This window comes from Lytechinus variegatus, chromosome 3, assembly GCF_018143015.1.
Source record: "Lytechinus variegatus isolate NC3 chromosome 3, Lvar_3.0, whole genome shotgun sequence".
NCBI lineage: Eukaryota > Metazoa > Echinodermata > Echinoidea > Temnopleuroida > Toxopneustidae > Lytechinus > Lytechinus variegatus.
This window is the reverse complement of record NC_054742.1, coordinates 50097256-50121135: the sequence shown is the minus strand read 5'-3', so window position 1 is coordinate 50121135 and position 23880 is coordinate 50097256. Positions and strand designations below refer to the sequence as shown.

The following is a 23880-nucleotide window of genomic DNA, read 5'->3' as shown; positions in this document are numbered from 1 at the left end:
AAGCTCAATTCCTTTTTCCTTCTGTTCTGAATAAATTTCTTGATTGATATTTTATTCACAGGCGGATCTTAAAGCTCAATTCCTTTTCCTTCTGTTCTGAATAAATTTCTTGATTGATATTTTATTCACAGGCGGATCCTAAAGCTCAATTCCTTTTCCTTTCTGTTCTGAATAAAATTCTTGATTAATATTTTATTCACAGACGCTTCGGGGATTGTTTAATTCGGCTTACGCAATTATACCTGATGATTGTTTGGTTATTCAATCCCCCCTAAAAAAAAAAAAAAAAAAAATTTTTGTTCTTTACAGGTGGGGTCTCCTTCCTGTTAGAAATTTTTTTGACCTGTCCCGGAATTGTTTTCTTCGTTCAATTCCCTCTTCCCTCCTAGTCTTATATATTTTTTTATTTCGACAGGCGGGCTCTACGATTCCCTTTGAGGATTTACTGTGTCGTTCTTCCTCTTGGAATCGTTACTAGAGACGTTCCTCCTTCCTCCTGTTCTGAATTTCTTTACCTTTCCACAGGAGGTTACTTTTTTTTTTTTTTCCTCTTGGAAATTATCGTAAAATTTCTCTTATCTAGGAATTATTTGTCTCTCAATCCCTTTTCTTCCTGCTCTGAAATGCTTGTTTTTGTGTTTCTTCGCAGGTGGAAACTTCTTTCTCTTCTGAACTTGCATTCATTTTTGAATTTTTGTTTCGAATTTTTCCTTCGGGCACAAAAAAAAAAGAGAATATAGTAGGGGAACCTTGTAGGAGTTCTTTTTTCAAAGTCTCCGACCTCCTTTTTATTTTCTTACAGGCAGATACCTAAACTATTCTTAGGTTCTTCTTCCTCCCTACCCCTCCCCTCTTGTTTTGTTCTGTTTGCTCAAACAAACTCCTTTTAGGAGGAGGGAAAGACCACTCCGGTCTCCACTTTTAATCTAAGCGAGATCTTTGTAAAAAAAAAAAAAAAAGAAAAAGAAAAATTCTTGTTTTTCCTTTTTCAGGGTAGAGAGAGGTATCTTTGAATGGGACTAACACAGCCCCAGAGGACCTGGTGCCCTCCACGGGGACCATCCCGATTGCAAGTTACAGAAGTCGGCCGCCTCCAGGCGAGCAGGAGGGACGCCGCGGTGAGCGCCCAGCGGCGGTGAGTATGAGGGTGCGTCGATCAGCATTCCGAATTTGCGGTCGGATGCTAAGAGAAGGAAGGCCAAGACTGTGGTGCCACGGTCTCGGACAAAGGAAAAAGTGGTAGCCAAGGCTTCCAAGCCTAAACTAGGTCCTGCCGCCGCAGCACCCATAGGGCTATGCGACCCACCGGCTACCGGGTCACCAGAAGTCCGGAGGGAGAGTGCGGTTCTCTCCCCCCGGCACAGGTCAGGATCTCTGCCGTATAAGTCGTCCTCCGTTGACAGCATCGGGAGAGATCGCCCAGCCCCTGACCGCGAGAGGCGTCACACAGACTGTAACCACAATCTGATCGTGACCACAATCTGACCCCGTCAGATTCGGGTGAAGTTTCGTTGTTGGCGGCCGCCCTGCCAGGGGCGGCAAATCGTAAGAGATCACCCGTGCCTCTTGTGCCTTCTTCTGCTCCGGCCACGCCGGCGGAGCCCGCAAAATAAGAAGAAGAAGAAGAGGTCGAAGGAGAGGTCGGCCAGCCCTGTTGCCATGGGCATTCCTCCTTCAGACCCTCTTATCGGTGGCCAGATGTTACAGTCATACATGTTATGCTGCTATATTCTGCTACCGCGAGAGGCGTCACACATCGGGCTGTGACCACAATCTGACCCCGTCAGATTCGGGTGAAGTTTCATTGTCGGCGGCCGCCCTGCCAGGGGCGGCAAATCGTAAGAAATCACCCGTGCCTCTCATGCCTTCTTCTGCCCCGGCCACGCCGGCGGAGCCCGCAGAAAGAGAAGAAGAAGAAGAGGTCGAAGGAGAGGTTGGCCAGCCCTGCTGCCATGGGCGTTCCTCCTTCAGACCCTTGTGTCGGTGGTCAGATGTTACAGCTATTCATGCTGCTACATTCTGCTACCGCGAGAGGCGTCACACATCAGACTGTGACCACAATCTGACCCCGTCAGATTCGGGTGAAGTTTCGTTGTTGACGGCCGCCCTGCCAGGGGCGGCAAATCGTAAGAAATCACCCGTGCCTCTTGTGCCTTCTTCTGCCCCGGCCACACCGGCGGAGGCCGCGAAGAAGAAGAGGTCGGCCAGCCCTGTTGCCATGGGCGTCCCTCCTTCAGACCCTTGTGTCGGTGGTCAGATGTCACAGCTATTCATGCTGCTACATTCTGCTTTCGAGTAGTGCGGGTTCACCCCACCCTCGACGTCTACTCACCCCGCTGATGCCCCTGAGCATCAAGCGAGACAAGTGGGCAATAACCACCAGACACCCGGGAAATCCTCGAGCGATTCTGTTAAATCGCCAGCCAGTGCACCGACTAACCGGGTGCCCCAAGATCGCGTGTGCTTTCCAGCATTTTCGTCGATCTCAGAGCACGTGTCCCAGCCGACACGCGGGGCCACCCCGGCGCTTACTGGACAACCTCCCGGTTCAGTCCATAGAGCGAGACTCCCTTTACGAGGACAACCCCTATCCCGCGGGCGACTTTTCAGTAAGCGCTCAGGCGCTGCTTGACAAGTATCTACCTCACATCTACCCTCCGAGCGGGGGTATTGATGAAGCAAGGGAGTCCATATTTTCTCGCCCCGCCTCTTCAGGCGCTCCGAGCTCAATCGGCCGAATTGGGGGTCTCGGAGAGTGACGGGGTCGCTCTAGACGAGGCGGCTCCTACGACGAGGAAGCCGCCAGCTCCGTGGGTGTAAACCCACCCCCGCTCTGCTGCTGCCCGGAAGCGCCAGGCTCCGGCGCCGCCGTCTCGAAATTTTCAAGCCTCTCGAGGCTAGCGAGAAGGCAGAGGCAGGGGGGGGGGCGATTATTATGCAGGTACTCCCGAATTCGCCCTCTACATCAAGCTCACATACGGCGACGACTCCTTCAGCGGTAACCCTCTCCATTCTTCCCCCTAAGCGGGCCCGTAGATTGGAGGTATGAATCTCTTACATACCGCATGCCGCACTTCTCTCGTGAGAATGTTTGGCTGCTTTGAGAGGACAACCTATCACGTCCGCGGACCGTCCGCCCAGGCGACGGGACCGTCGCTTTTCTGGCCTGAACCTCACTTTCTATTCGAAAGTAAGGGTGCCCTGTCTTACTTAGCTCCTACCCTTGCAACGCCAGAGTCAGGGCTATAGTACAGACACCCGTTCTCCAGCGATCGCCGCTGAAGAGAGGGCGACTCTGATATGAGCACCATCACCGCTCAGCGGTATGTCTCACTATCTCATAGCTCTCCGAGCTTATGAGTATGTATATCGGATCTGAATGTCACGGCGATTAACAGTTCTCCTGTGCTTAATAATCGCTATGCCTTCACCACCCGATGCATTATGGTTATGTTAACCTATTTGTCTCGTATTCGGGCGGCTCGTACGAACCCTGCCCGAGCTGCCATCACCGGTCGTCCCCCCGGACACCGCCGGCAGCACCCGCACCGAATACGTGGAAGGAATCAGCTTTTCATATGCTAGATATCCCTCCTGTTGACATTCACAGCTGTTCCCCGAGTCTTTCCCGGTTGGGTAAACATCATCTCGGAGGAAAGTAACCGCCGTACATCTCATGAGATTGTTGGCTATGTACGTGCGTTCAAACTTGTTTAAAGCCCCAGGATTCTCTGTCGGCATTCTATGCCTACTTTCTGGGCACACCCACCGTACCGGGTCGGCGAGTTCACACCAAACTGTACACCGCCAGACCATCGGTCCAGCTCTAACTGTCTATCTTATAGACTGCCCTCTATGTGGGTCAATCTTGCGGGCGTCTCCGCCGCTCCCTCCTTGTGCGGAGTGGTCTACGGTGGATGTCTTTACCGTGCCCGTTAGTCGAATCGGCTTCTTTCTTAGAAATTTTTTCACGGCACACTCGAGTCGCCCCGCATGCTGCTTTCATCCTCCTTCCATGCAAGGCATGTGGCCAGGGTCACCGCACGACCGAGGATGATGTAACAGTGGATGGATGTATGCTTATGCCTTCCTAACCACGATCACTACGACCCGCCTTCTCTCGGGCCGACTGTGGATGAGCCTCTCCATGTAAGTGATTTACTTCACTGGAGTTCTTCTTTTAGAAATTTAGATTCTCATCCCCCGCTGCTTAGGGCGTCATTTTTGCCGCCCCCCCCCCCCCCCCCCAGCTTTTTGGAGCTCCTTATCTTACCGATATCGGACTGTTCCACGCTGCCGCAACCGGCGCCGGCGGTGCTCGCTCTTACGATCACCTGAGAAACAGGCCTTGTGACTGTTTTCATAAACAACTGGTTCTCACCGCAGACTGATGGAAATTTTGTGATTACTTCCTCAAGTCTCCTTCGCTTGTTTCTTCAAGCGAGGACTTCGACACTCTTAGCCAGTTTCCGTCCCTAACTTGATAGGACAGGGCCGTTGCTACCTCATTCGATTCCGTTGGGAATGTAACGGTTGAGGTATCATATCTGGCGATGTCTGTTCGTTTAGAGCATCTCTTGATGGTCGTTTACACGTAATATCGTGACAGATTTTTTTTCGCCAGCTCCCTCTGGCGTACACTTGCTGCTGCTAGGGATTCCCCCGCCCAGCGGACGGCCATCGCAGCCTAGCCTCACGGGCTCTCTCGGCGATGGTGGCTTGAGCCAAGCCACCTCTTCCACCGCGGGCACTGCACCCTCAGATGGGTGCTTCAATCAGTATGGGAGAAAGGGGATCCTGAGTTCTCTCTCGATCACTCGGTCTAACACACTTTTGTCGTGATGTGTACCGCGCTGTATCCCTGACACGCCCGGTTGAGCTGTTTTGACCAGACTGCTCTATTCTACATAGGCAACATGTCCGCGGCATTCCTTATTAACAGGATGGCACTCAGTCGCTTTCTCGACCCTTGTCTGCCTTACGAGTGGTTTTCTTCCTAAATCCCTACTCTCCGTCGTTCCTGGTCCCCTTCGGACCGCTAGTAACTTTTTACCACAGCTCTCTATCAGAATTCTGCAGATTTCTGCCCTCACGCATTTGAGACAGATATCGAATTCTGGGCGTTTTCTCCCACGCGGAGGCTTAATTCTGAGATATCTCGCCTTCTCAGGTTGGTCGATTGATCACTTACTGAGCCTTAAAAGCTTCAGTTTTCCGATCACGATTCTTGTTGAAATTTTCAACAAATTTCGATTCTTACGCTCTAGTCAGCAGGTGATGTTGTTCTCCTGACACTAGGCCGAGGGCCCATGATACTTAGTATTCCTGAGTATACAGGGCATTCCTCTCGAGGACATTTTTGAGGGCCGCCTTTTGGCGCTCAACTAACTCCTTCACTTCTTTCTACTTGAAGGACATTCCGTCCAGCGAGGCGAGATTTGCTGCTTCGGCGCTTAAAGCAGCTGCGGCTTTTTCCCCCTCTCCCTAAATTTCGTTGTTTTTGTTTTTTCTTTTAAATTTTCTTAGGCTTACAATTGAAAACATGCCTCCCTACGGTTTGAGTCCGTGCTGGTCTAGCAAATCAAGTAGATGTATGGAGTTATTGAAGTAAATTATGAAAATACTTACCTGATTTTCTTATTTACGAGATAACTCATACATCTACTTGATACCCTCCCACCGACCCTCCGCCTTGCGTAGCAACATGTTTCAACGTATGGGCTTGCGAAAGGTGAGGAAGATGGACGCTAGTTGCGCGGTGATCATGGGTAGTAAGCCTGAACGGGAGAGGGCGCGCTCGCGCTTTTTAAATCCTTGGGAGTTCTATTCGGGTATGGCAGTCCAGAGGGCTGAACTAGCAAATCAAGTAGATGTATGAGTTATCTCGTAAATAAGAAAATCAGGTAAGTATTTTCATAATTGTAATTGTTAATCGGGCTTTTAGGCGTGATCCCCCCCCCCCCACAATTCCCTCCTCCACTCAATTATTCTTGGTGACATGAATGTAATCAGGAATAAGATCATAGCCAAAATGCATGTAAATCATGAGTACAATGGTAAGAAGTAGTCAAATTCTCTATTACATGTAGGTTGATTTTAAGAACATTCACAGGTTCAGTGTTCAGGTTTGTGATAATGTTCTACAACAGAGTCCAATTTAAGATTTCAGAGTCCAATATGTTACTATTGTATCGCCTATTTAATCCAAAGTAGGATCAAGCACATGATGGTAATCATGTAGATCAAGGCATACATGTACATTGTATAGTACATGTAGTTACCTGACTGCACCATACAATTAACCTATTTGATCCTAAGCCTAATTAATCCCATTAGATTAAAAGCAGTTCAGACACCTTTGCATTGTCACTGTGCAAACAATTGAGCATTGTGAATAAAAGCTTATCAAGGTTCATCAATGTACAGTTATCGCCTGGTTGATTACACCTTGATATTTAGTGTTTTATTGAACCTGCAGTAGGGGACGGTGGGGTAAGTTGTGACACTTCTTGCATTTTGCATGTTAGAATTGATATGACCAATAATATTGTAGAATTAATTTTGATTGGGAAATATTTTTCACCTATATATAACTTTCTACCCCCACACTTAAAGTCAATGTGACCTTTGAAAAAAGGATGTCAAATGGCTCAACTTGTCCCATATATGGGGTAAGTTGTGCCACAAAAACTATGTACAAAATCAATGCAGAAAGAAACAGCATGTTTTTTATTATTATTATTTTTTTATTTAAAGTCTTTTCACATGCTGATTCGCTGTAAATACTAACATCCTCTATAAGTAAAAGAACTGTCATGTGAATTTGCTCCCTTCTGCCTGCATATCAATGGCTTCGTAAGGTTTGTTTGTTTTTTCTTATTATACACTACCATAATATGAATTACCATGGCTCAACTTACCCCATTCTGAACTTCATGCAATATTTTCACATCCACACATTCTTTATGCATCCATCTTGTAAAAGACCATGACAAGAATGAGAATCTATACTTGGACTAACAGTATTGTTCTTATTTCTTTATTATATTTAAAGACGTGTGTGTGTGTAAAAAGCAATGATCTATTCTATTTCACACCCTTTTTTACTTTTTTGGCTGAAATTTGTATGTTTTCCTCTAAAAAGTACTTTTTGTTTCAAAGTTGAAAACAATGTGGTGAGGTTAAGGGTTACATGTATGTACATGTAATGGGTCATTAATACATGATACCACCATAATGTCCGACTCATTCATTATTGGCCTGGGGGTGGTGGCTCAACTTGCCCCTATGCTCAACTTACCCCTATGCTCAACTTACCCCGCGTTCCCCTACATGTACTGCAAAAAAAGTTTAAATACAAAATGATATTAGAGTGCATGCAAGTTAGGAGTCATTGGAGAGTTGGCACATTAGATGAACTTTTAATAGTTGCCGGAATTTATAATGAAAATGGCTTTTAAAGGGGAATTGATTAAAAAGTTCAAACTCGGGGTGATGTTTTACATGTACTTGAGAACAAATTTGGTAATGAACAGCTAGAAAAAGTATAATTTAGATAAATATTGAAGTTCATGTCTGGGTAGCATTTGAAAAGTTGTTCATGCTTTAAGACCAAAGAAATATGTGATGCGACAAAGCATATAATAATAATAATAATAATGATTGTACAACGCCTACTTAGCTAGTTGTACGCGATCAAATGGGAGGCTGAACGTCACACATTCGTACCGTTGCACACAAGACGTACCATCCAAAATGTACCATTGCACGGCTTTAGGAGGTGACGTCACAATGCGATTTAATTGAATAAGGTGACAATGCGCGTACAGCTCGCTGGCTGGCTAAATGCGCAACGCTGTCCAAGGTCATGTGCGCTTGTGGGCCCGGCTTGTGGGATTTTGCTTTTCGCTTTCAATATTTTTGCTCCCTTTTCATAGATTACTGGAGGGAAAAACTCTTGTTTTTTCATATTTTCGCTAGATTCCGAGGCGTTGTACAACACAAATAGCGAATATTCTTATTCGTGCAATGGTGCGAGATTTCGCATTCGGTGAAAGAAAGCTCTATTCAACTCGGCTAACGCCTCATTGAATAGAGCATCTTTCTTTCACCTCATGCGAAATCTCGCACCATCGCACTCATGCCTATTCGCTATTTGTATAATACTTAGAGGCGCTAAAAACAAAAATTACCATAGCGCGTACAATGTTCAACCATGGACCTATCACAAATGGACATTCAACGAATCCCCTCCTTTGGGCCAAAGACCGTCACCGCTAATCCTTGTATAAACAGAGCTCTGGTAGCTGACGCCCATCAAGCCGGTTGTAAAACACGCTATCACTGATGGACAGCGGAAATCAATTGTGTGCTGCTCCTACCCATTGCAATGTTGTTCGTTCACTTTTTCAAAAGCAACGCACAACAGTGAACGTTAGCGCTATGAAAATGATTGCAGAAACAAGAAAACAGGTGTGCATAAACGTGTTTTTTACGTACTTCGCAAATAACCGCACATAAAATGCATTGACATCACCTTGCAGATCAGTATATGTACGGCAAAGATGCAGTTGATATTTCATGGAGAAATGTGCGAAAAAACTTTAAAAATGCATCTATTTCGGACAATATTGATGACAATAGTAGCGCTTACCTTCGGTCAGAAGTTGATTTTTCATTTGGGCGTAAAATTCCACAGGATCGATGAAATTTAACAGGATTTTTTTTTATGGTCAGACGACAATCGCACATAATAAACAGCCTAAAATCATGTACTGAAAAACCGGATATGAATTGCACATTGCATTCTAGGTAATGTAGGGACTTTCCCTTTTGGCAGTTGGGGCTAAAACATGACCGTCTTTGGTAAAAAGAGGTCCAGTGATCGGTCGGTGACGATCATCGGCCGAAAGGAGCTTGTGTAAGCAATTGCCCCGGGCGGTCGTCGTAAAAACCGCGTAAAGAGAAAGTTAAGGGTTAGACAGCGATTTTGACAGCTGGAAATAGGTGGTGGTCATAAAATGCTCTCATTGAATGTTCATTCACAATAGGTCCATGGTTCAACCAAGGATGGCAAGAATCAAAGACTACGGCATCAGATAGGAAACAAGTGTTATGCCATCATTTTGAAATGGTAAAATACCAGATTTTCTTTTGTTGGGACATTCCAGTTGCAAGTCAGGGAAATGTGAGATTATCCAAATCAGTTTCATGCCAACATTGCTATCTCTACTAAACCTCCTCCTTAAAGCCAATGATACATGTACACGTACCTGCATAATTTTTTTGTGGTTGATTATTGCCGTATCAGGTACATGTATCTGGCCTTGGAAGGTTAATTGCAAGGGCACTACAAATTTTATCTTTTGAATAAACAATAATATTTGATTACGGTATTTAAAAAGAAATTTGATGGTTGAAGTGATCAATGACTTGATATGTAATTCAATGATAGGATTTAAAATTCTAATAAAACAACAAAATTACACATGCACTAACAAGGAAAAAAAGACAACAATAACAGGTATGTATTTTATGAAGTTTAACATACATGTACATCCTTCAAGTACAGATAGAAAAAGAAAGAAAAGATGATCAGTTACATATGTTCAGAACCAAATGGAGAACATCTCCATGGTATCTTCAGTAAAGAATTGTTTGGGGCTTGGAACCATGAGCAAAAAAAAAAGATGATAAAAATGTTGATGTACAGAGTACAGTTAGGTCTACATGTACGGGTTCAATAAAGTTTTGTGACCAGTATCAAGATGCCGAATCTGCTAATATTTGCAATGGACTGAAAGTCAGGCAGACATACAGTAAGACAGTATACACTACTTTTTGTTTATGTCACAATCTTTAAACCCTTGTCTTAGCTGAAGTGTACTGTACATGTATTTGCATTACTTTCAATTTATTTGCTCTTCAAGCAGTCTGGTCTTATCCCTCAATACCTGTATCAGACTTCTGATGACATCATCAGGTCATTCCAAGTTCACCACTTGTCTCCCAGTATGGTAATGACTACTTCCTTCTTGTGGTACATGACCTTGCACTAACCCTTGTAACATCCAAACCATCATCTCAATATGGGAAAGAGAATTTCACTCTGATTTCTATTTGTAAGATTCAATTTGGATTCAATGGTATTTAGTAGATTAATTGAATAATGATGTCAAAATGGCGATTGATTTATACATATTAAAACACCTGAGTGTTGATGAATTTCATTGTAATTTTCTGTCATAGGGTACATGTATGTTGTTTTGTTTGATATTCACTGGAATGTTTCTTGAAATCATATACATAAAATGGGCATGACCTTTGCCCCCATGCCTGCCCGGACAAGGTTTTCTGAGTGTCCCAGGTATGCCACCGCAAGATCAGGTTTGAGACTTCCATATTAAATCTTTGTAAGTTTTCATACAGTATGCACTGGTAGATATACGGACTTGAATTACCTTTTATTTCTTTTCTTTCATTTCTTTCATGCATTCATCAAACAGATTCTGATAGGAAGCGGATTGAGGTAGCCAAGCCTGTGGTCGAGCTCGATGGCGATGAGATGACAAGAGTTATCTGGGAGAAGATCAAGGAAACGGTAAGAGCAATATAATGAAGTTTCTAGTGGTAGAAATGATAATATATCAAAGTCAAGGACAGATGCATTGTTGTTTTGTATGATCATATGATCTGGTTCCTGTAATATTAAAGACACAATCAAGTGTACAATAAAGCATGCAACTCAAGTCTGTGTCAGATCATGAGACAGAAATTGGTTGCACAAATTTGTCTTTCTGGCGCCCTGGTGGGTGTTTCATAAAGCTGTTTGTAAGTTAACTTAAGAGCGACTTTAAGAACGACTGGTGAATAATCACCAATGAACATTTAATGGTAAACATCATTTACCACAAGAAAGGATCACCAGTAATTCTTAAAGTCACCCTTTACTTACTAACAGCTGTATGAAACACCCACTAGGTTACATAGCGCTATTACATGAATTGACATTGCATACATGAATTGATGTGACAAACCATTTGTCATAACCATAATTTTATATGAAGAAAGATGAAATGGCCATTACTCCAAAATGGAAACCACATATTTACCTTGCTGATGACTTCTTTGTGGCTGCTGTGATATAGTGGTTTTGGAAAGGAGAGGGAAAGGAGGAGGGGGGGGATGGGGTGAAGGATAAGGATAGTGCCTTGATCTCTCAGGAATTTAATTACCCGTGGAAATTATATGAGCCATTCTCTGTTTGTAGCTTTCTAATGTCAAATCATTTGAAATTATTACATTGATATTTGATATTGATTACTACATTGATATTAAGGGGGGGGGGGTCATTCATATTTTTCACATAGAATTTTATGATGGTGTCAGATATCAAGAATCCATAACACTATCTTAGAGCGCAATCAGTATACATATTTTTGTCTCACCTGCATAGCAGAGTGAGACTATACATGTAGGCGCCGCTTTTCCAACGGCGGCGGTGTCAACATCAAATCTTAACCTGAGGTTAAGTTTTTTAAATGACATCATAACTTAGAAAGTATATGGAGCTAGTTCATGAAACTTGGCCATAAGGTTAATCTAGTATTACTGAACATCCTATTAAAATTTCATGTCACATGACGAAGGTCAAAGGTCATTTAGGGTCAATGAACTTAGACCATGTTGGAGGAATCAACATCAAAATCTTAACCTGAGGTTAAGTTTTTGAAATGACGTCATAACTTAGAAAGTATATGGACCTAGTTCATGAAACTTAGACATAAGGTTAATCAAGTATCACTGAACATCTTGCACGAGTTTTATGTCACATGACCAAGGTCAAAGGTCATTTAAGGTCAATGAACTTTGGCCCAATTTGGATGTATCTGTTGAATTCCCATCATAACTTTGAAAGTTTATGGATCTGATTCATGAAACGTGGACATAATACATGTAGTAATCAAGCATCACTGAACATCCTGCATGAGTTTTATGTCACATGACTAAGGTCACAGGTCATTTAAGGTCAATGAACTTTGGCCGAATTGGGGGTATCTGTTGAATTCCCATCATAACTTTGAAAGTTTATGGATCTGATTCATGAAACTTGGACATAATAGTAATCAAGCATCACTGAACATTTTGTGCAAGTTTCAGGTCTCATGATTAAGGTCAAAGGTCATTTAGGGTCAATGAACTTTGGCCGAATTGGGGTATCTGTTGAATTACCATCATAACTTTGAAAGTTTATGGATCTGATTCATGAAACTTGGACATTAGAGTAATCAAGTATCACTGAACATCCTGTGCGCATTTCAGGTCACATGACCAAGGTCAAAGGTCAATGAACATTGGCCGAATTGGGTGTATCTGTTGAATTACCATCATAACTTTGAAAGTTTATGGATCTGATTCATGAAACTTGGACATAAGAGTAATCAAGTATCACTGAACATCCTGTGCAAGTTTCAGGTCACATGATCAAAGTCAAAGGTCATGTAAGGTCAATGAACTTTGGCCATGTTGGTGTTTTTTGTTGAATAACCATCATATCTCTGTAAGTTTATTGGTCTAGTTCATAAAAAGTGGACATAATAGTAACCATGTATCACTGAACATCTTGTGCGAGTTAGAGTAGTTTTCAAAGTCAGCACTGCTGCTATATTGAACTGCGTGATGCAGGTGAGACGGCCAGAGGCATTCCACTTGTTTTCACAGGCACCACGATTACTCTTCATTGCCTTTTAATAAAACTACCCCAAAGGGTACCTTGTGCATGTGTAATGCTTTGAGTATGGCTGATGGATATCATTTTCTACTAGTACAGCTAGCAGGAGATAACACTCTATTATCCCATGCTGCCCTTCAGTGGCGCTAAAGGAACTATCTCATATCAGACATCTGTGTATATTCACATGCCTAAGATTACAAAACTCCATGGATGGAGATAGCATAATGCTATCATATTGAGGTCGTGATCAGGGTTACATGTATCAAAGCTTCCCATGGGCAGAGAAAAGGTGGGGATAGCTGGTACATGTACCAGTAGATGTCAGCTTGATGAATTGCGTACATGTACTTGTAATTACAGTGTATGTGTAATTGATGTACACGTTGTATTGGCAGGCATGCCCCCTGAAAATTTACTTAAGAGAAAATTCAATCAGGCAAGAGTATGTTATTGAATTAACAGGTTTGTGTATCTTTAATACAGCTTTAGTGGGCCTGAAATGTTTTTTTTTTCTTCACATTTTCATATTTTATTTATTATGAAAGGTGAATGGATTTTTGCTTGTGATAAAAGTCCATTATGTTTCCATAAGAAAAAAAAACACATAATCGATTGATACTTTTTAAATGGTAGATAATATTGGACAAGAGTGGCTGTATCATGCTGGCTTGACCTTTTGAAGATGGCCTATATTTACAATTTTAAGACCTGGTAAACAATTTTGTTCCAGTACATGTACCTTCACTACTACATGTATAACCGGTAATTATTTTTACAATATGATCTGTAAATGGAGGATTATTTTGTGAAAATCTTGCTGTTTGTGTCAGTTTTGTGCTATTACAAATCAATCATTCACATCCTAAAATGTGTTGGTCATGATAATTACTCTATTGTTTTTTGTGGTGTCACAGTGCAATATTTTTTTAAATATTAAGATAGTAGTAATTTTTCTAAAAATGGGTATCGTTCTCCTTCCTGCTAAATCTGAATCAGATAATATACAAATTGACAGCTTCAGCAGTAATTTGAGCCATACAATGTGGAAATGATCCTGAATCAGATTTATTCATTCACTACATGGGTAGATATTCTTTAAAAGTTCAAAAAGTTTCAACAATCCCGCTTTTCAATTAGAAAAGGAACAATAGAATGAAAACTTCAGCAATCTTATTCAGACAGGAGCTATCAAAATGCATGCGGTTCCTCCTCCCATTTACCTATTGAACTTTAATTGATGCCACCTTTGAATGCTTGGTGGAAAAATACAGTCATTTATCAATGCAGTGCAGAGAGCAAAACAAATAAAGGCTGGATTGAAACTTACTACAGTGTATACTGTACATTCATTTGACGAAGGTGTTTGAAATGTAATAATGTACATGTATACATCGAGTAATGAGTGATGATAGAGGAACTGAAGTGTGATGTCTTTATAAAAATTACTAACATTACGTTATTCCCTTTTCACTGTTTGATGCATGTAAAGTTAATGGTGAATACTATATTGAAAGGAATACCCTTTGGTCTTGGCCACTATATGGTGTTATTATCTACAATAAATACTGATAAAGAAGTTAAGAGGTAATCAATGAAACTGAGGCAGAGTGAACTATGGATCTTGCAAACTTCAGGGACAAAGTTGAGTGCATTTAGAGTTGAAAGAACCTTGAATTATAACTGGCTACATGTTCATGTATGTATGACAAGTGTGCCTTTGGCCAAGTAAAGCAAATTCAGTATAATTGTCCTGTATTGATGTAAAGTACTGGAGGAAAAAAAGACAGTAAAATTCATAATAAATTGAAATAATTGAGTGAATGAAAATATTTGGAGTTTGAAATTCAAAATGAAGGAGCTTTTTTTTTTATACAAAAGCACAGCTGAAATCTGCTTCTTGTTATATACATGTACATGTACTTGTTAAGATGCTTATTTTCAGGCAAAAGTAGGAATCCCACATTTTTTATAATAAAAAAAGGAAACACTCTATTTTCAACAATTAAATGTATTAAAGTTGATGATAGATTCATCATCATTTCTTACTTTCAAATTGAAGTGACAAACTATTTTGAACATGAAATGTGATCCTGTTTGTAATACGTTCAAGTACACAACAATGGGGGCAATTTGTCTACGATTTAAAGTCTTATCCTTGTTTTAGTATTGGCATTAAGAAGGGGTTTCATGATGCAACTATCCACCTCTTAACTTACAACATTATTTCAGGGCATATAGATTAAAATGTGCAGTTCTTAATTTATTTGAATTGCATACATGTACCATACAGATATAGGCCTATTCCTAATTGCATGTAATTTACCTCCCACAATGAACTTCGTGAACTTATTGAACAAACAAGTTTCAGGTATTTTTTTTTACTGATAAAGTGATATGACCTACATTAGTGATAGTCCCATGCAAACCCATTTCCTCTCCTGCTATTCTCTTTGAACATGAACCAAATATCAGCTCAATGGACTGAACATTGTAGTGGCAAGGTAGAGGGAAAGGTTAAAGTACGTCACACACAGGAATTTGCCCCTTCCAGAATGACTAGACTGGATAAATATATCTCCTTCTATTCAGAGTATCAGCTAACATATGGTGCTCAGCTCAATAGAGCATGGCTTGGTTAAAGAGATACATGATGTGTAGTTTAACCAATTTGTACACTGCAGATTTTATGGATTAGCAATATTTGGTTAAACATTTTGGGAGGGTAATTTTTTTCATTTGAATTTGCTCTGTTTGATTGCTCAAATTCTATACGAACGGAGAGAAACTCATTTTTCTTTCCCAATATGTATTAAAATGAAATGCATGTTTAAAATATTCATTCTTAAGTTATGATTTTTTTTCAAATATATGTATTCTTCCTTTTTACAATGGATTGGAGGCATTAAAGTTAAAATGTTATATAATTTAGGAACATGTATGCAGGTGTACAGATTTATTATTTCATTAAAAAAAAACAAATAATGTAAATGAAAAGGGGAGGGGGTAGATCTTGACATGGACTTCTAATTTGAATTTAAAAGATGACAAATTAATGTTGGTAACATGTCTGATGCAGTTTTTTTGTCTCATTACATGAAAAAAAAAATGTTAATAGCATGCTTCTACTTTGAGAGCTACCTCTTGTATGACTCGTGTGGGCTTATTGCCAAGGGGGAATCCCGTTTTTGATGACCTGCCAATTGCTTTGTAAAATAATCAATCATGATGTCTGCCTGACCTTCATGATTTGATATTGTCCAAGAGCTGCCATCACAGACTCTGTGTATATGTACATAAACTTAGCTTGGCCAATCCCCAGTGTACTCATATGAACATCATATGAGTACACTGGTTTGTAGAGAGTATAAAGGAATGAAAGTTTCTGAAATAACCCACCAACTGAAGTGCCAAGTGTGAGTCTTCCACCCACCACCCATAACATTTAGAAGGATTTCTTGGAGTTTTAAGCAGGGTGTCGTACAGTAGATGCAATTCTATTATTTGCACATTTATATAAAACTTTCAGGTTTATTATCAGATTACTTTGTTTCAGGTTAGTTATATTTTTTCTGTTTTTCTTTCTTCATAGTTGATCTTTCCCTACCTGAATGTTGAATGCTTATACTATGACTTGGGTCTTCCTTACCGTGACCAAACCAATGACCAAGTCACCGTCGATGCTGCTATGGCCATCAAGGAACATAACGTCGGAATCAAGTGTGCTACCATCACTCCAGATGAAGAACGTGTAGTGGGTAAGCTTCTCATGGAGTTTTGTCAGAGTTGCTCCAAGACCTATATTTGATAGTTGCAGCAGGGAACTTCCTGGTCGCAGTAAGATGATGGGTATAGAGAGAGTTGTACATGTAAGATAATTCATGCTGAACCATAGTATTGGAAATGGAAACGAGTTCAAAGTGTGCTGGCTTGAATTAAGTTCAAATTTAGTTGTTTCCATATGCAAGATGAAGTATCTATTTGTTTAAGCTGAAAATTGAAATTTAGTTGTTTCCATATGTAAGATGATATTTTTATTGAGAAGTACATGTAGCTATTTGTTGAAGCTGAAAATTGAAATATAGTTGTTTCTAGCTAGTTGTTTCCATATGTAAGATGATATTTTTATTGAGAAGTAGCTATTTGTTGAAGCTGAACATTGAAATTTAGATGTTTCCATATGCAAGATGAGACTTTATCAATGAATTTAGAGAAGTAGCTATTTGTTGAAGCTGAATATTGATTTTTTTTTTGTAAAAAAAGGTCCTTTATTTATAATTGTAGAGAACTATAAAGTGTATTTAGAAGCATGAGGGAAATTTGCTTTTGGAAAAATTAAATACTTTGAATACCTGTGATATGTGATTTCTAATCCATTGATTCTGTTGACAGAATTTAACCTGAAGGAGATGTGGAAGTCTCCTAATGGAACGTTGAGGAACATCCTTGGAGGAACAGTATTCCGTGAGCCCATCCTCTGTGATACCATCCCCCGTCTGGTTCCTGGTTGGACCAAGCCCATCACCATCGGCCGTCATGCTTTTGGCGACCAGGTAAGACCATGAAACCTCTTGTGTAATGCCATGGCCACACTGGCATAACCGACTCCAGATCGACCAACTCAGATATGTTACCTCCTATTTCATACCATAGGTCGGTTTGGAGTTTTTAGCATACGTGTGACTGTAGCATAACATCCTCATTTGGAGCAACTCAAGATGACAAGAAGATGAACAGTCCACAATTTACTACTTTTTCTGCTAAGCTAAACAAGTATACTGAAAAGATGTTCAACTGACTCTGCACATTGCATCTATGTATTTAGTAGTTTATATGCCTGGGAGCACGGAATGATATACCTTTAAAATGTCAAAACGGACCTGATTTATTTCATAGTAGCCCTTGTATATTTCTTACTTTTGAGTTCAATGCAGAATGAATTGTGAGGTGGACTGATTTAGAGGGGAAAATATACCCCTGTGCAGAAAATCAGGGTATGCACAGTAGGTAACTAAATAGGTGTCCTTAGATATATTTTTGAAACCAAAATACACCCCGGCCAAACTGATTCTAGCATGGTAATTATCTTTATGTACCCCACTTCTAATATGTGAGATGAATATCCACAAATTACTGTTTGATGATATTTCATTTTTTATTTGCCTCAGTACCGTGCGACAGACATGGTGATCAAGGAACCAGGTAAATTTGAGCTTGTCTTCACCCCAGCGAGTGGAGGAGAGCCCACAAGGACAGAGGTCTTCAACTTCCCAGGAGGTGGATGTGGTATGGCCATGTACAACACAGATGAGGTAAATACATCACCATCACTCATTGTTAGGTTTTTGTCAGTATCCCCTTGTTATAAGATATACAATGTGAATATTTATTTACTTGCAGAGTGCACTCTCCTTTTTGGGGGGTACAATATATATTTTCAAAATGACATCTCTTTACAAAACGGTAATTTCAGTTTAGTATTTAGAGCTGCAAACGGAATTATCTAGAAATATGATAAAAAAATATTTTTTTCTATTCTGTGACTAATAGTGAATTAGTGATTTGGTTCAAACCTCTTAACTTGATTCCCTCGTCTCTCTTCCTGTAGTGATAATTCAGTTTTAGTGATTTATAGCCTTTTATGCCATATATTCATAATTAACTACTCAGTATTATGTGTATCAAATTATGTAGATGTGGAATATATTGAAATTTCATTGGTTTTTTTGTGTGTTCCCCAGTCCATCACAGGGTTTGCACACAGTTGTTTCCAGTATGCTCTAGCCAAGAAGTGGCCTCTTTACATGAGCACAAAGAATACCATCCTCAAGAAATACGATGGAAGATTCAAAGATATCTTTGAAGAGATCTATCAAGCGTAAGTATTTCTTCTCTCTCTCTCAATCAATTTCTGTTTCTGTTCTGTGGCTTTATTTGATGGAGGATAGGCAGCTTGATAATTGCCAAATGTCAATTTTACCATGGAGCATTACATAAAACATAATGGTGATTTACACTGACAACTTTACGCTGTTCCAATCAGATGCAAGGATTTCATTAGCTTACAACTAACAAACATTTAAAACTTAAGGTTCTTTTTTAATGTCATAATTTAAAAAGTATAGACACCTTTTTCATGAAACCATGACATAAAGGTCATTAGGAATCACTGATTATTGAGCATGGATTTTAGGACACGTGATCTAGGTCAAAGCTCAATTAGGGTCAATGAGCTTTGACCATTTTATGGTTTTATCACAATTTTAAAATTATAAGTAGCCTATACTTGCTTGTATAGTGCTTTAACACTTACTTTATCAGAAGTCTCTTAAAGGGTTGGTCCAGGCTGACAATATTTATAGCTTAATAAATAGAGTAGAATTTACCGAGCAAAATGTCGAAAATTTCATCAAAATCGGATAACAAATAACAAAGTTATTGTATTTTAAATTTTAGCAATATTCTGTAATAACAGTTGTCATGAATATTCATTAGGTGGGCTGATGATGTCACATCCCCACTTGTTCTTTTGTATTTTATCATATGAAATTAGGTTTATTCAAAATTTTTCCTCTAAGAACTAGAAAAATTGGATTGACAATTGATTTAGTGCATTAGATATTCATTGCTGCAACTTATTTCATTATAATGGAGAGGTATTATTCACACAAGTATGAAATAATGAAAAAAAAATATGATTGTATGTAATAACATAAGAAAACGGTAAGTGGAGATGTGACATCAGCCCACCTAATGTATATTCATGATGACTATTTTCACAAAATATTGCTAAATTTTAAACTTGAATTACTTTATTATTTGTTATCCGATTTTAATGAAATTTTCGGCATTTTGCTCAGTGAATTCGACTCTATGTATCAAGATATAAATATTTTCAGCCCGGACCATACCTTTAAGTGCTACACCGTAATGCTGCGTTATTACCTTGGCTTTAGTAGAGACGCTGTTGCGCCTGCTGCGTTTCAAGGAATAAATTCCTACCATGTACCCTTTCACCTCCCCTGGGTTGATTGCAGCACAATGATGTATTTTCTGGTGTACTGTTTTCTGTAGGAACTACAAGAAGGACTATGATGCAGCAGGTATCTGGTATGAACATCGTCTTATTGATGACATGGTAGCTCAAGCTCTCAAGTCAAGCGGAGAGTTTGTGTGGGCTTGTAAGAACTACGATGGTGATGTCCAGTCAGACGTCGTTGCTCAAGGTATGGATAGAGTCAAACCCCCTAGGAGACAATATGTTGTAGAAAGCAGTCTGTGTACAAAGCCTGTTAAAAGTGTTCTGCTATAGATTATGAAAATATAATAAAGAGGGAGGAAAAGGCTAAGGGGAAGAAGGAAATATTCTCATTTGATTGCAATTACTAGTATCTACTTTCAAGTGCAGTTTTGGGGAAATAAGAAAAAAAAATTCACTCAATTGCTCAATTGTTACTATTAATTTTTAAGAAATTCATTAAAATGTAACACATGCAACCTGCATCCAAGCTCCCCACATGTAATTCCTTGACCCAGTGTAACCAGATCCTTGCTACGACATAAAACTTCCGAGTGCCCCAAAGACATTGCCATACCAATTGTTTCTATACTACCAAAGTCCTATTCTGTCTATCACTCAGGTTATGGATCTCTAGGATTGATGACCAGTGTGCTAGTATGTCCAGATGGTAAGACCATTGAAGCTGAAGCAGCCCACGGAACAGTCACGCGGCACTACAGAGAACATCAAAAGGTAACCTTGAAGTAACACATTGAATCATGCTTTTATGAAATATGGGCAAATGACGGAACATTAAAACTTTGAAAGTACATTATTTGACCTTGCAAATCTTTATAAAAGACATTTCCATTCAAGAAGCAGGGCTTGGTCTATTTTGTGAGCGAGTTGGTGAATATATTATTACTGTTCATGAGAGAAATTGATTACTTGCTAGATATTTATAAAATGTTGGTTTATGGTAATTAGACTTCAATATAATTTATGACATTTAAACCAATTGCAGTGTAGTTCATTTTTCCAGCGATGTACATTGTGTTGTGTTTTATTTTGTACTGGTCAGCCCTGTCATACTTCATGCAAAAACTTGACCAAAACACACTATTAAATGTCCTTTGCATGAAGATCTTTTCATTTTTCAAAATTAGGACATCCTGCTTCAGACTTTCAGAGAGTGATAAAAATTGACCCCCAGAAAACTCAAGCAAATACATATACCCTAACTTGTGATATATTTTGATATTGTATTTTAACACTCATTCCTGAGGACATAATCTATAAAAGAGCTTTTAACATCTTCTGTTGTCTTTACTGTTTCAGGGCAACCCAACCAGCACCAACCCCATTGCCAGTATATTTGCATGGACCCGTGGTCTGGAGCACAGGGCCAAGCTTGACGGCAACGATGACCTGAGGCGCTTCTGTACCACCCTGGAGAAGGTCTGCGTGGACACTGTAGACTCTGGCAAGATGACCAAGGACTTGGCTGGTTGTATCTATGGGCTGAAGAAGTAAGTAATCTTATCCACCTACTTGACATGCCTTTAAATTGGATTATCAATGTTTTGTTGCCATTTTTAGTGTAGGAAAAAAAGTGGTTCTTGATATGATGTGCATGAACACATTCTGACTTTTAATTGAATATTATAAATCACAACAATTTAAGTAAAATTTAAGATAAACAAGATTTTCGGTGAAACCAGTCTTGATATCAGGATAGTTAATGCAGTCATCAAGAACCTGTCTATTAAAAAAAGATGGTATACTCTTATCCAAGTAGAATGCTGTTACAATGTCTCTCTCGATTTCAACTTGTATTCTGTTTTTTTCTTTGTTTTTGCAGTGTGAAACCAGAGCATTACCTCAACACTATGGATTTCCTCAATGCCATCTCTGAGAACCTGGACAAAGCTCTGAAGTAAAGGTGTAACCTTACCCAAACCAAAGATACATACATCAACCCGTCCCTAGACGAAGGCAGCTTGTGTCTTCGTTGCCCCGGATTAAATATTGAATACTACACAGATATCACCTCACAAACTCTCACACCTTCTTGAATTTTACTTGACAATCAACTGAAATGAAAGTCTGATTGTTAAGGACGAGATGTATTTGTTGTGCTTGGAATACATTGGCAAGGATGTTTGATGTATGCTGGTGTGGTGAGATTGGACAAAGATATTGATCATTCCTAGTTTAAGGGATGAACTTGTGGTAAGGGAGGGCCAAGGACATCTAGAATTTGTATTCCCTTTTTACTTATACTGAAATCATTCATATTTTAGTTCAAGATTTTCCAGTTAAATTTGTGTTATTTCCCCAGGACCTATGTCAGTTGCAATTATAAAAAATGATGATTTACGTGTAGCTTCAATAAAACAAACATTTAGAAAAAACATTGATATTTGAATCATGTTAACAGTAACCCATCTTCATAACACATTGCATAATACTCTAACTCTGAATGCCCTGGAAGAAATTTAAACATATCCATTCTAATTGCTGATGTGGTTTACGGTACACCATGTGGAGTGTTATAGAAGCAGTGGATAGAAGAAGAGAGGAAGTGGATAGGCGAGAAAGTGGAGATTTGAGAATAGAGTATTCTTTCTTGAGAATAGTCCTGAAAAGGACTGTAAACCAGAAGGAATGTTGAGTGAGAACAGCTTGAGTAGTAGAGCTGATGAGGAGATGCTGGCTTGCGTCGGCGAGTAGAGATGATGAGTAGTAGAGAGACTCGACGTTTCGGACAGGTTGACTGTCCGTCTTCAGGAGTGTCCACTTCCTCTCTTCTTCTATCAACTGCTTCTATAACACTCCACATGGTGTACCGTAAACCACATCAGCAATTGTACATGCCACCATGCAAACCTTCAAACAACATCTGATATCCATTCTAGTTTTAAAAAGAACGTGAAATATTTATTTGATCGTTTCTTTTTTCCCCCCTTTTTTTTGAAGTGATTTGTTTTTGTAATTGCAGTGCTATTTGTTTATAGTGGAATTTATGATGCCAAATTAATGACAGGTATAAGAGATGTTTCTTTTTTGTTTGTGCAAATTATTTATTAAATATATGGTGTTAGTTATATATCAGAAATTTTGTCCCATATAAATACAAAAGGTCACAATAAGTAGCAATACATCAAATACGTATTCAGGGATTCAAGGCTTACAATATAGATGATAATATTTTTGTCAGATACAATGTTTCTATGTCAAGCTGTTTCAGTGTGTGTTTTGAGATGAAATATGACAAACTGCTTTAACATGCAGAGAGAAAATAATTTATCTCTGTGTCAAGATTGTTTTCATATATTTTATGTGTGATTAGGTCAGTCTTTGAAATTTTGCATACAATTACCAGCAAAAATTTGTTTTGTGTGCTCAATGCGTCTGCATAATGAATCAAGATAAACAGCTACGCTGTATAAAGTATAATTGCAGGATCATGTAATGAAATTGAATGAATATTAGATATCAGATGCGAGATTACCCCTTAACAAGTAATAATACTTTTGGATCTTGTGTGGCATCAGTTTTGTGTTATTTTTTTCTCCCCCTGTCTGATTCCCTCCATGGTCTGGTGAAAAACAGCAATATTCCAATGTTATAAACCAAAATGAATTTGTGTTTTGTTTTGTGTTAGTTTAACCACCTTGATCGCCACTGTGTTAGATAGGTCACATTGAAGAGAAAGTCACAAGATTTGAGTGTTTCAGCATCCCTTGATTGAAGGGGCATGATCTTAGAGATGTATGCCCTATGCCTGGAGTGTAGCACATTAAAATAAATAAACCACCTGTCTCTATCCATGTTTGTCTCATTCTCTTTTTTTCAGGAATGTGTGTTTTGTCATTAATGGGCAGATATATACAGTTCATATTGTATCAGTCAATGGGTGGGAGGTGACAAATTTTGATTTGCATCAACAAATCAATGGTCCTTCTCTTCCTAGATTATTCATAAATCTGTAAGATTATGGTCTTATTAATTTTATGCAAGGTTTGTTGATATTGAAAGTACAGTAGATTTTAGAAATATCTGTTTGAAAGCCTCTCTTACCCCCCCCCCCTCAATTTTTAGTGTTAGTCACTATGACAGGTTATTACCACATAATGTGAATTTGTGT

General features: G+C 39.6%; 1 protein-coding gene across 2 annotated transcripts in view; it reads left to right on the top strand.

Annotated features, from left to right (window-relative positions):
* LOC121411271 (isocitrate dehydrogenase [NADP], mitochondrial-like) overlaps positions 1 to 22249 on the top strand; it is a 30598-nt gene extending 8349 nt beyond the window's left edge. The window contains exons 2-10 of one of the 2 annotated variants that reach the window (XM_041603896.1): positions 10506 to 10600; positions 16323 to 16488; positions 17123 to 17283; positions 17899 to 18042; positions 18472 to 18608; positions 19805 to 19956; positions 20371 to 20483; positions 21069 to 21259; positions 21592 to 22249. In XM_041603896.1, coding sequence (XP_041459830.1) covers positions 10506 to 10600; positions 16323 to 16488; positions 17123 to 17283; positions 17899 to 18042; positions 18472 to 18608; positions 19805 to 19956; positions 20371 to 20483; positions 21069 to 21259; positions 21592 to 21670 — 1238 coding nt within the window. In that variant the 3' untranslated portion in view covers positions 21671 to 22249. Of the gene's footprint in view, positions 1 to 10505; positions 10601 to 16130; positions 16147 to 16322; positions 16489 to 17122; positions 17284 to 17898; positions 18043 to 18471; positions 18609 to 19804; positions 19957 to 20370; positions 20484 to 21068; positions 21260 to 21591 lie in introns of those variants that run through there. The other variant, XM_041603897.1, reaches the window with a different exon arrangement.
* Positions 22250 to 23880: the final 1631 nt, after the last annotated feature.